Source organism: Aulonocara stuartgranti (genome assembly GCF_965226115.1).
Source record: "Aulonocara stuartgranti genome assembly, chromosome: 7".
NCBI lineage: Eukaryota > Metazoa > Chordata > Actinopteri > Cichliformes > Cichlidae > Aulonocara > Aulonocara stuartgranti.
Genome location: NC_138945.1, coordinates 13,107,205 through 13,121,062, shown reverse-complemented (window position 1 = coordinate 13,121,062; position 13,858 = coordinate 13,107,205). Strand labels below are relative to the sequence as shown.

General features: G+C 38.2%; 1 protein-coding gene across 2 annotated transcripts; it reads right to left on the bottom strand.

Moving 5' to 3' along the window:
• Positions 1–906: 906 nt before the first annotated feature.
• Positions 907–13,620, bottom strand: LOC309710295 (non-selective voltage-gated ion channel VDAC2). 2 transcript variants are annotated; one of them, XM_082539618.1, is made up of 10 exons: positions 13,489–13,620; positions 12,916–13,011; positions 10,736–10,806; positions 9,961–10,010; positions 5,789–5,941; positions 5,650–5,702; positions 4,601–4,822; positions 3,975–4,125; positions 3,816–3,873; positions 907–2,153 (listed from the first exon to the last, which is right to left on the bottom strand). In XM_082539618.1, exons 3-10 carry the CDS (start codon positions 10,800–10,802, stop codon positions 2,062–2,064), a joined length of 846 nt encoding a protein of 281 aa, XP_082395744.1. In that variant the 5' UTR covers positions 10,803–10,806; positions 12,916–13,011; positions 13,489–13,620; the 3' UTR covers positions 907–2,061. The 2 variants fall into 2 exon arrangements, with proteins under 2 accessions (XP_082395744.1, XP_082395743.1); XM_082539617.1 differs by lacking the exon at positions 12,916–13,011.
• Between the last annotated feature and the right edge of the window lie 238 nt (positions 13,621–13,858).

Genomic DNA, 13,858 nt, shown 5'->3' with positions numbered 1-13,858 from the left:
GTTACATTGGAGGATGATCATACTAAATGTATTTGCATAAAATGACATCAATGTAGTGCTCTAAATGCTCTTTCTGTTTTTTTCCTGCTCTTCTTGCTTCTGATGTTAATTAGAATTGGTATGGGAAGACAACTTTGAATGGGAAGGAGCTAAAAACCTCTTGTTCCAGACAGTGGAAGAATTGAGGGGCTCCACCAAAGCCCAGCACAAGTAAACCGTGAATCATGTAAAGGTACTAAATCAAAGTACAAGAACTTGCTAGTACCTGGGTGGAAATGACCATATTGTTTAAGGTATCTTTCAGTCCAATTGATATCAACTTTATGTGCAGAATTCACCACTTTAAACACCAACACTATTCTTCTTGATGCAAGTGCAACTTTAAAAGAATATTTTTATACTTTAAGAAATCTGTTTTCTTCTCAACAGACATGGCACGAAGGATAGCACATAACATTTGTTATGAAGCTAGTGGCACAAACTAGCTAGCTCAGTTTAGCAATAAGGTGGCTACAGATTAACAACTAGCTTAACAGCCCCATGTAAAGATAATTGCTTTAAATTATAAGGAACAATAAGCTATCACGTATAATTACATAAGATAGATTTTGTTATTAACATTCATGTCATGTGTGGTAATGGTAGTAAGGGTACATGTATTTTGGCCTGACAACTGTTACAAGCTTCTCTATTAGGGTATGTAATGGCAAAGAAAATGACTCCTACATTTAAGTTAGATCCAATCTTCACTTGTCATTTAGATCTTTAAAATCCCAAGATAGTAAAAGTCATGCTCAGCTCAGCTACAGCTACAGAAGCCTGGCCACCACTGCACTGTAAGAGCAATATAATACTAAATACTGAAGGCATTAATTGAGACAAAGAATTCAATTCATTAATAGGTGCTGTTTTCCCATTTTTTTTTATTATTAGAGTTCTCTTAGTTTACACTGGAAAAAATGAGGTACTGTGTCTATGTGACAAAGAAAAGAAAGTCTCATAATAATAATAATAATAATAATGACAACACAAGATGAAAAAGAAACATTCTGATGCAGGATTTCCAACCAAAGTAACAGGACAGACATCTGGGGACACAACACTCCTCAAGTGTTTCAACTGGAATTACTTGGAGGACAAGCACCTGTACTTTAATATACAGAGCTTAAGAGTGGAGATAGTTTTGAAGACACGATCACTGACAGCAACGAGTGAGGTCCCCGAGCAACATGAGGAAACAGCTGGCAGTCAAGTTAAGATAACTGGTGCCTCTGAGATACAGAAGCAAAATAGCCTCACTTTCATTGTAACCGTTGAGCTGAGACAGATAGATGAAAACAACACTGTAGAAATGTAAAAACACAAACAAACCCAAAGAGCTACCAGAAGATTCCATTATGTTGATTTCACCTACCAAAAACAGAAGTCACAAAGGGCTAAAAAAGCATTTTGAGACATGTGCAAGAATAGATCTAACATCGTTCATGTCGTCATTCCAGAAATCGGTCTTTAACTTCATCCACCACTACTTCAATATTTAATGATATGTGTTGTATGAAAACAATGACATGGATTAAATAGTCCTTGGATTGCAGCAAAAAAAGCCAAAACCGTTCAAATGGATACAAAAATAAAGCAACAACACTCTGCACCTCTTTTAACCAAGCAAATAAGCTTTAAGCGCTGCATCCAACCCTTCATTTGACATGCTTTTAGGAATGCAGTAATAACTCAGTACTGAAGCTTTAAATGAGCTACACATGTACACCAACAACTACTTCATTCAAGACCTACAGGGAAATAAATAGTTATTTCAAACGCCATAAAAACAATTCTCCACAACTATGCACCGCCAGTTTCAGGATCAGCCACACAACTTTTTAAGCATAATGCTAAGACTTGACTATTACTGTCAGAAATGCTCATCAGAAGTATGAACAAGGGAGGGGTGTGTGAGGGAGAGTCCAGAGACAAGAGAAGGAGACAAGTTATCGTGATAGGAGGGTGCCGAAAACTAAGTGCTGAAGTGGGCTTCTTCTTCTTTATTGGTAGGTTTCGTGTTTACGCTTCAACCTCGAAGCCCATGCCGACTTTGTGTCCGCCGGCGTTGAAGTTCTTGCCATCAATGAGAGCTGAGAGGGTGACCTTAACACCTGCACAGACACAGTCATAACGTTGTAGATACACTTTCAATTTTAGACCTGTTCAAAAAAGTTGACATGGGGGCACGAGTATCAGTGCGTCTATCCTATCCTAACTATCCTGTATAAGTGTGTGGTGTAAATTTCAAAGCACATGGTTTGCCCCTTCTTGCTTGATCAAGATCTTAACTCCTGAATTTCTTAGTCAAGGTTGCCCTCACAAGCTTCAAATTTTCGATCGACTGAAACGGGTTAAAATAAAAACATTTTGTACAACCAAACAAGTTGTTATGCTGTGTAACATGTAAATAAAACAAAGTGCAATGACTTGCAAACATCATAAACTCATATTTTATTCACACTAGAACATTAAAAAAACACAAACATTTCAAATGTTTACATTTTACTATTTCATGAAAACTATTAGCTTTTAATTTAGTGGCAGCCATACATTTCAAAATAGCTGGGACAAGAGCAAAAGGTCAATAACATGAGTATGGGGGTATGGGTATAAAGAGAGCATTTCAGAGAGCTAGAGTTTCTAAGAAGTAAAGACAGGGAGATATTTGAGTCTGCGGGGGAAAAAAAGTTGATATTCAGAATATTTTTAGAATAATGTACTTTAATTTTACGTTAAGATGTAATATATAATTGTGAAGACTTTGAATATCTCAGGATCTAAAATGCACCATTAATAGGGAAAGTTCTATGGTTTTAGTAAACAGACAAGATCTTTTACAGGGAAGAGCGTTCATGGTTCAGACAGTGCTAAACTCCATACTGTATATGTTACAGGAGCATGGCTTCATATTCGAAGATTCTAGCTGCTTAACTGGCCTGTCTGCAGTCTAGATCTTAAACCATAGGTGTCAAACTCTGGCCCGCGGTCCAAATTTGGCCCGCAGCCTAATTACATTTGGCCCGCGAAGCCATACCAAATTACTATTAGAGCTGGCCTACTGGTATTATACAGCTAATATATATATTGTTTAGTATTAAGCTTTGCTTGTTCCATATTCAGTTTTTCAGCAAAACTTATTTGAGTCCATAAGAAAAGATTCATTCTTATATCTGGAGGAAGATTTTTTTTTCAATAAATATTAATGTTAGCCCGTGACTTTGTTCCAGTTTTGAATTTTGGCCCACTGTGTATTTGAGTTTGACACCCCTGCCTTAAACCAACTAAAAATATTTGGTGCATCACAATCTGTTGTTTGCTTAGAATCATATATGCAACAAGAATATGAAAACATTCCCCTCGCAAATGTCCAGCAGCTGGTTTCCTCATTATCTAGACATTAACGTACTACTGTGTTACTGCCATCAAATTCATTATGACCTATTTTTTTTTCTTAGAATTTTTATACTAAACTTAGTTTAAACAAGTGATTTTTTTTACTTTCTATTCTGAATAAAAATTCAGTTTGTGAGATTTGCAAGTCATGGATTTACATATTATATACCATTGTATTGTATGGTCTTTACCTTACAATATAAAGCGCCTTGAGGCAACTGCTGTTGTAAATGGTGCGACATAAATAAAATTGAATTTAATTGAAAAATATCAGTTTTTTTGGAAATGGGGTTGTATTTTTAAACAACCAAGATCTTCCTGTGTAGGTTGGGAAAGTATTTTGCTGGGTGCCAATGGCACAGTTGAGGAAGGTAACTCACCTGGTCGAAGGCTCTGGGTGTAGCCTATTCCGATCAGACTGGCATTGTTCACTTTGGCCTGTAGGGGAAACATGACAAGGCGTCAGACACAACAGCACAACGGTTTGTGAGAATATGCTTCAGCAACAGTGCATGTGAATGTGAAGAGTCAGTCCTCACAGACAGAGAGGCATCTTTGTCCAGCTTGTATTTGGCAGCAATGCCGAAACGAGTGTTGTTGCTGCCAGCTGTCCAGGCCAGAGTAACCGCTGTCTCCAACTCGTCATTTACCTTTTGGTAGATGGAGCCGCCAAACTCAGTCCCGTCATTACTGAGAGAGAACAGACATTTATTTACTTAAGCAAACAGAAGTCTATCCTGCAGACCAGTCTCCAAATTATAAATTCATCCCTCTTTGTATTCCACTTATGACAACCCATAATGAAATTAGTAACTGATGCCCAAAAATGTGTTTTAGGTCACTGGGACAATTTGCCACTAAATTCAAATCAGTTCCAAGTGAACATTTCCATGAGAAAAGTCTGGTTCGAGATGGGAGGAGACACAAATCCTGTGGGGTAGTTGCTCTTGGGGTAGAAGGGTAGAGGGGTAGAAGCAAATCAAGTCCAATATGAGGATATTCTGTCTGTGGGTTTGAACAACCTTTAAAAAAAATGCTTCCACCCAGCAGGTTTTTGTGCAGAGCTTTGACTACAGCAACAGAAGTTAGATATGTGATGCCCATGATTTGAAAAGCAACAAAGCATCTTCACAAACTGTTTATGTACGTATGTAAAATCACTCACACATTGGTGTGAAGCTGGAAGTCCCCGGCCCTGTATCCGAGTGCAAAGTTGTTCTGAGCCAGTTTGGATTTGGCCGTATCAAAGGCCATCTGATAGCCTGCCAGCCAGCCTTCATAGCCCAACACAGCAGAAGCGTGGATGATGGGACCCTCAAAGTCAACATCGCAGCCAATATTCATATAGTCACGCTTGTAGCCAGTCTTGAGCTTGCCACTCTTCTTGCTGAAAAGTTGGTTAATCACAGTGATGAGCCATTAAAATACCAAAACCAATGACAACAATAAATTCCAACTTATCTGGAAACAATATGATGTATTGAATTCCCAGATCACACAGCTCCATGCTGTTAAAAAACTATTTAAACCACATGAATGAGCCACACTTTTGCATAAGCTGACATGTTCTGTTATTACTGTAAACACAACTCTAATTAGATTCTGACACAGACAGAGTAGGAAAGTCAAAAATATATTAGAGAGAGGGAATGCTTTGATAAGGGCATGCCAAGAGAAACAGAGTGGCCAATAAGTTAAAGGAAATATAAGACACTGAGAAATCAGCTTATTCTTTGAGACTCTGTAGCGGTACATTACTATACATCAACGTGGATACAATAAGTAAGAATAACAACATTAATTATTAGAGGCATTGAAGTACGCAGAAGAACTTTCAAATTTGAATATATTCGAGGTGTAGTTGTTAGATGTTACTAATAATTATAGGAACCTCTATGTGTGTCCATCTTTTGTCAGCACACAATAACATGTAAAGAGTGAGGTCAGCTGGATGAAAACTTCTCTTATCTGTTGATCTATCAGATTTGGAAAATATTAGTAAACTAAGTGTACAGCTTTTACTATATCGGTAGTTAAAGGTTTAAAAAGGAGGACTGAATTTGAGGATAAAAGAAGTTTAAAGCATGCAGCTAATTATTAACAAGGCAAGAGTGGAAAAAAGAGTCAGCACTCTGTTTATCCAGGATTGACCCAAAGTTAATACTGATTACATAACACAGTATAAGTCACACAAACCAATAAATGGAGTCTCACCCTGTGTTTGGTACAAAAGATGTATCCAAGCCAACTTTCAGTCCTTGAGCCAGCTATAGGTAAAGTAAAACTTGGAGTCAATAGTTTTTTTTAGGAACATTTAAACAATTAAATCAGTTTCTTAACCACAAACACACACCTGGTCCTCCACAGTGACTTCAGTACCCAGGGTGTTATCTGTGTTCCACTTCTGGTTGACGCTCAGGCCTAGCTCCTTCATCTTGTACTTGGTCTCCAGGCTCCCTGAGGCCTTCCCTGTATCTGTGTTACTGGAGCCAGATGTGTTGAACTCCTGGTGAAGGACCAATTAGCACAAAGCATGAGTGTGGAACGCAGGGTATTGTTGCGCAGATTGTTGAATTGTTGGATATCAAAATGGAAAAAGGAACTGAGACCAAATATAATTAGTCATGTCAAAAATACAGTGATAATCATCAGCATGTACTCTACATATTAAACAATACAGATACACTGACATAATAAGACAGTCTCACAGATGAATGCATGCAAGACACTAATGAGGCAGAAGACAAACAAAGTGAACACAAAAACAATGATAAACATGATGATTACAACAAAGTGATTATCTAAACTGCCACTGACAATAAGCACTAGAACACTTTTTCTAAACAAGAGTGCATGCTTAAAAACAAAGGAAAAAAGAGAACCTTGAAAAATATATGTAAGAATGCAATGTAATTCTCAGACAGTGGCTGTTGCCCTGACTTGCATTTATTAAAATAAGATTAGACTGCTTTTATGCATAGTGAAATGAGTAAGAACAGTGCCAAGTCATTAGAAAAACACAAATCCACCTCCCAATGTTAATAAGACATTTTTCTGTACTGGCATATCAACATCAGTCCTACCAGCAGAAATGTATTCTAGTTCCGATCACACCCATTCAAGTCAACAATGAAGATTCCACCAAATTCAACGCAGCATGGTTCAGAATTGGCTTTTAGCCTTGTGTCACTAAAATCACAATATTGTCAAAAATGTTACCGGATGCCAAGATGATTTTAGAGCCCTCTAAATGTTACCAGATGTGTATAGAATAGAGATATATATACAGCTACCACACATGAATGCTGTAGCAAATGTAAACAATATTAAATGGACTGGATCTTATACAACATGCCTCTTTAACCTATATTCATACAGGCACTTTTTTCTATACCTAAGTGCTTTCTGTGTAACATTAATCCAATTCTTTCATGTGATGGATGCGTCAAAAACCAACTTGGGATTCAGTACTTTGCCCAATGATACTTTGGCAGACTGGAGAAGGCAGGGATTGAACCACCAATAAAAAAAAAAGTACTTTATAACAGAAGGTAAGGTCAGCTAATTAATCCATATCCTGAGCCTGAATTTAGCTGGCACTTTTCAATGTATTTTATAAGCTAACCCTCTCAGCTAACGATCACAGATTTATACAGCACAGCCCAATTACAGCTAGCTAGCTAACGGTATCTAGCTTGCCAACATCATTGCCAGTAAAATAATATCTGAAAGGTAATACGAGTTAGATAGTGTTCCAAATTACTTAAGGTAGCATTGTACAGAAATCTGTAATCTGTTAAAAAGTAATGCAACATGTGGCATTGTTTTTGTTTTGTTTTTTATTTCAAATTTTATTTTCAAAGCAAATTATATTTGATTTAAATTACAATCAGGGCTTTTCTCTAAATAAATTCTTTATTACAAAGTACATTTAAAGTGGTGCCCTGCTGATGATTTTTGTATCGACAAGTCTTTCAGTGTGTGCTAACGATAACTAATTTCATTTTACATGTCAAAGCAGAAAAAAAACCTGAGGTAATGATCAGATAAGTCATCACCACACACTATGTATGCGTCGCAAAACAACATATGTATATGAATCAACAACATATCTCTGTGTGAAAATCTGTCAACGAACTGAGACAACGGCAGCACAGTTTCTGTGATTGTACTTCTGTGAGTCCAAAGAGATGGTCCTTTAGCAAATCTCAATTCAGACACAAATATAAGAAAAGTCAATGCAGCTGTATTAGAGACTGACTAATACATGCATCATGTTGTGACAAAGGCCTTCATAGCACATGATGTCCAATAGGGCTGTGCGATATGACCAAAATCTCATATCCCGATATAAGAATTCTATCGTCGATAACGATATAAATCACAAAAATGTAACATTTTCTGTAAATTCTGTGAATCTCGGGCAGCTCGACTTGCTTGAAGTGTTTCCAGCTGGGCGTCGTGTAGCTGGAGTTGTAACAGTGACCATCAAAATGATGAAAAAATATTGCCGTAAACAGTTTATTTTGCGACACCACGAAACAAACGATAGCGTAAAATGAAATGATAGATGTTTTTATATCATCATCCGATATATATCGTTATATCAAACAGCCCTAATGTCCAAGTTAAACTGTTCTAAAAGCTTAGTCACCATTACTGAAGCTACCAAACAAACACAGACGCTGCTTCCATCTTTAACACACTCAGGTGACATTTTATGGCATTTAAGAAAGATTGTGTGACTAAGAACCTCATCAATTACCTAGTAACTGACCAGGAACAGCCCTAGTCATTTCCCTGGGTAACTGCAAACTGATCAGTGTTAAGTCATTAGAAACAATGCCATTCAGATTTTTTTTAAATAGCTATAAATAGCTATAAAAGTGTAGTGCAGCCCTGCCACCCAATGCATCTTTTTGCTTTCTTCCCGTTTTTAAATTCCTCCAAGTCTCTTCTTTTCCTTATTTTCTCTCATACATATCTTATTACAATGATGGCTGTTTGGGGTGGCTGTGACTCAGGGAAGATCGGTGCCTCGATTCCCCGCCAATTTATTCTCAATTTATTGGGAAATATACTTAACACCGAGTTGCCTCTGATGCATCCGCTGAAGTGGGAGTGTATGCGCAAATGTTAGACAAAGGGCTTGGATACAGAAAAAAGTGTGTGTGTGTGAGATTGTGTGAATGACGCTTGAGTAAAAAGACATTTACCACTGAACATGTTCAAAGTTTCAAATAATGAGGACTGGTTGTTTACAACTACCTTGACTGCTCTAAACAGTCGTTTTCAGAAGTTTTTTTTTTTAACTCTTGGCTAAGCATGATGTCAGCAGGGAAATATCCCTCACATGGTATTCTCAGGCATACAGCACTAGTGATGAGCACCGAAGCCCCACCCACCCACTGTTCAAACCTTTTCTGTTCAAAATGTAACCAATCAGTGGCTAAAAAAGAAGAGAAGCTAAAATGTCTCGTTTCCACCAGTGAAATAAAGACCAAGTAAAACATAAATACAGGACTATTTTGAGCAGTAAAGGTAGCACAAAAAATTTAAATATTGAGCCTGAAATTAATATAATAGCTTAATAATATTCTTCTCCATTTTCTGGCATTTTATCAATCATACAACATACTGTTTGGTCAGGTATAATAATGCAAAAATAATGTAAAGGAGTACAACCCAAAGTAAAGACAATCTCCATAAAGAAATGGAAATAGTATAAATGAGTGTGAAGAGAGAGAAAATCATTTTTTCATGCTTTATGAATATTATAAAGACAAAAAAACAAATTAACCACAATAACAACTGAAAAAATGACTTGTAATTGAACAAAGGTTTAGGTAAGTTAACAGAACAGAAATCCATGGAAACTTGTTCTGAGTTACACAGACAGACAGAGCAGTCAGCCCTGACACCGATCTTACCATCTACATTAGAGAGCGAGCAGTCCAGGGCAGCAGCGTGGAGACAGAGCAGGGGTTAGGAAAGGTGACCAGAGAGACAGACAAGCCACAAATGCACACCTGCAGGCCTGTCATGTTTCTCAAGAACAGAGAGCACATTAAGCCAAGCAGGTCCACATTCGTCCACCTGAGATGTTTTTACACATGAACTCAACAGACGTGTTCTAATGGAAATAACTCTGTTTGGTTAAGGTGAGGGTCACCTGAAGGAAGCAGCACAGACAGTATATGACATTCAGTCACTTGCTATGAATTCTCTAAACAATCACCTATCAAATTGCCACACAGAGATTTAATGTCCAGTCTGTCTGGACTTCTGCCTTCGTGCAGGCAGCACAATGTCTAAAGAGTTCAGAGGTATAGTTTATGTGTGAAAACAGCTTTAAATCCCTTTCAGCTCCGAGTCACACCAGGAGTCCAGTTACTGTAATTAAATAAGGCATTGAGCATGAGAGGGTACCTGTGCAGCAGGATTTGGAGGTTAGAGATTAGCATGAAAAGGCAAAGGAAAGGTGAAGAATAAAGAAAGAACATGAAAAGAAAAAAGTGTTCTCACCACTCCGCTTTGTGATTTGGTCTTGAGGTCCAGCTTCACAACACCAAAGCCTGATTGATTACAAAATATGAGTTAATAGTTATTATGTGCAAGACAAATCAGAGACAGGAAGGTTTAAAAAGGCATAATTTAACATTTTTAGATAGATTTCCTCCACAAAGGTGGTTTATTAATTGTAAAGACTAAGCCACGTTGTGGTCAGACTAGCTGTAACATCATTTTAAAATGTTAAACGAGCAACAGACGAGCTTGTAAACCTTCCTTCACGGTTTCCTACACAGACTTTACTTGGACAGGCTGCCCAGGTATGCTGGCGGGCACCCAATTTATTTACTAAAAGACAAGTTGATTTCTTTTGTTTTTTAAAATTCAATCACTGCTTACCAGTTACATCTGCTCATTCTCAAGTGCTTCACCACATTCGAGGTGCTGCTCTGACAGTTCTCCATTTCATTCAGCTTCCTTTAGAGACTCTTGTCTGTTGTTAGATTTATACAATTTATATACTCCATGAATTCATACATAAATTATATATTTTTTGTACATACTGGTATCTCCTTCAAAAAACAAATATGTACCTTATATGTACAAAACTGTAATTTCAGCGTTCAAAAAATGAGTATCTAATGTCTGAAATTATATCCAGACTTTTAGTTCTGTTCACATCAGTGTATTTATTAAATGTGTAGTGTGGATAAGAAGCACACAGAATAAGTTGTACTTTAGGAATTCCCCACAGTTAATAATTTACTCCTAAGCTTAAAACAGTGCTCACCATATCCCTTGCTGAATATATCTTTGGCGGCCTTGCCCAGGTCTGAGTATGCTGGAGGGACAGCCATTGTGCTGGAGAAGATAAAGGCAGATGTTTCTTTTGTCAAATTTGAAACTTCACAATATTCTACACAAGTGTTTAAAGGCTTAGCAGTAAAAACTCATCTTTAGAAACAGGGTATGACCATCCATGTTGTTCATCAATTGGTTATACTGCTCAGTTAAGTGCTCATACTGAATGAGCACTTAACAAAAGTTAAAGTCTCAGTGGTTTTTGTATATAGTCACAGGTTACTTCACTAGATATACATATTCAGCTGCTTTTTAAAAAAAATATCTAATCAGCCAATAACAAGGCCACTGCATTAAGGCATGGGTATAAAGATGGTCATGACCTGCTAAAGTTTAAACTGAGAACAGAGAATGTTTGCAGAGCATGTCTGAAACAGAGAAACTATCCAGTGAGCAGCAGTTCTCTATGAAAATGCCTTGATGCAAGAAGTCAGAGCACAATGGTCAGACTGCTTAAAGCTGACAGGAATGCAACAGTAACTCAAATAACCACTCATCACAACTAAGGTATGCAGAAGAGCATCTGTGAATTCACAACATGTTGAACCATGAAGCACATGAGTTGCAGCAGCAGAAGACCGCCTGTCAGCCAAGAACTGGAAACAGGTTCCATCAAGATCACAAGCCATTCTCAAACTGGGTTCTTGAACATGATAATGATTTTCATTGTACTTCATTCTTCACTGTCTCTACAGTCACCAGAACCTTTTTGAAAGTTGCTGACGTTTGAGATTTTTTGCTGAAGTCCCCATTTTGTTAGGATAGACTCCCGTGTACCTACTGAATGCAATAACTGCCTGTACCTGATTAAACAGTCGGGTTACCTATTGACATCCAGCAGAAGGGAACAAGCTGTTCTTTGATACACTCCTTTTAAGCAAACAACAGTATTCAGGCAGAAACTGGTGTACTTTGGTTAAGCAAGAAGAGCCACCAAGCAATGCACTGAGTCAGGAAGGTCCAAAAAACCTCAAGCAGAAAACTGTTTCAATGCCCAATCCATTAGGTTCAACTCTATGCTGTTCTGTGTTTACTACACCACCAGTCAGCGGTTACGACCTGGAGAGCTACAGTGGTTTCACATGGGATTCACAAGCTGCACAAACACCTGGGTTAACTGCTCTGTTCTGTATCTCTTTTTCCTCGTGATCTCAAGAGCTTTGACAGACAATATAAGAATGAACCATAACCTGTACATGAACATCTACAGCGCAATACAGGACCAAATAACAAAGCTAAGCTGTGTTTTACACAGTGTCAACCTAACAGAAGCTACGCCAATGTTAAAACCACAACTAACATGTCCACTTGATTCAAACCAGTTTCCACGAAACATAAGAATTTAAACAGTTGCCACAGTGAACATGAATCAAGTTCTGCTGCATTTTGGTTGTTGTGAGATGCATGCCATTGATGATGATGACTTTTACAAGGTGTTAAAGTGAGTAAACCTTTGATAATTAGTATGCAGGGTGCAAACAGCAAAGTGGCAGCAGTTTGTAGGTAATTCCCTCTAGCTACTGTACGCCAAGAGCTCTTTCTTGCGTATTTGTAATGGTCTTCTACTAAAGCATATACTGTGGTAAAGCGAGTTGACTTTAGTTCTGACAGCAGTACTGTAATTATCAGGCTCTGGCTCTCTCTTACTCTCATTATATTTGATGAAACATCTGCTGTTATTACTGCACTTATGGTAACCTACCCTACCTACCTACTATGTTGTTATTATATTATATTATATTATATTATATTATATTATATTATATTATAGGAAACCACTGCACACACGTTTGGGTGTGTGTGTGTGTGTGTGTGTGACAAGATATGCACTCACAGTAAGAGCAAGGAAATGAGAAACTAGCGGTACTGTACTGATGACTGATGTAACTCTAAATAGACTCACACGGAGCTCTAAACGAGACATGTGCAAAATAATTTGGTAAATAAGATAAAGCCACATTTCCATATATTTGTACACGCGCGCTAACTCATGAACCGGCTACGATTGCTGCATGAAGAACAAAAAACTCAATGTGGGATAGCATACAAAAGGGGGGCTCCGTGTTTCTTTCTCTACTGAATATACTGCAGTTATAATCGGACTATTACCTTATGTGTACAAGCAGCTGGTATAGATAAGTTCCCAAGTGACCAATGCTAAACAACAGCTCGTTCTGCTCATCGCAAACGTTCAGTGCTGCATCTCTTAGTTGGGACAAAGGATAGCAGATGGCCGGGAGGAAGGCGTATAGGGGGTTTGACAGTCAGTTAGCTGGTTGCTGTCTAAGTTGCACTGACACACTAACAAGCAAAAAATATGATAGTTGCGAGCATATTAGTGACACCCTACTCCTTTCCCAAGCACACACACGCATGCACACTTTTATATCCAGCTAAACAGAAACCCCACTGGTACGGCTGCTAAATCCGTGCCTAGCTTGACTGTTCTGTGTCGCTGCAATGGAGCTCTAGAAACCAATGAACCAAAGGATTTAACTGTGCACTGCAAAGCTAAACATCATTACATAACAGATACCGTTAGCTATACCGTTACAACATGCTAGCTGGACATCTAACCTTGGAGATAAACGCACAATTCTCAAAGAAGCAACAGCACATATAAATAACTACGCAGGGGTTATAAAGATCAGCGATGTGTTTAACATTTATCAGCACTGTTACCGATGCAGCAAAGGTATTTGCAAAAGGAGTCTGCACAGCCCGGAGCGTCCCTGGCGTGATGCGGTGGAGTGAATTGACAGCTAACCTAGCTTGGAAATGCTTATAACGGGGACAGGGCACAATGAAGGAGATCTATCATGGCGCATGCGCGCTATCGACTAGAAGCGAACAAAGAGGTATTATAAGAGCAAGAGATATATCTGAGACACTGTTAATGTGAGGCAGTAAACGTTTATTAGAACACAGAGGCGGACAACAACGTGCCTTATTCGTGGACGCTTAGTCTTTGGACATTAATGCAGCTTTCAGACTGTCAGTCACATTTACTGTATCTTACTGTAGATAGATACACTGTGTGTCCAGGAGACGT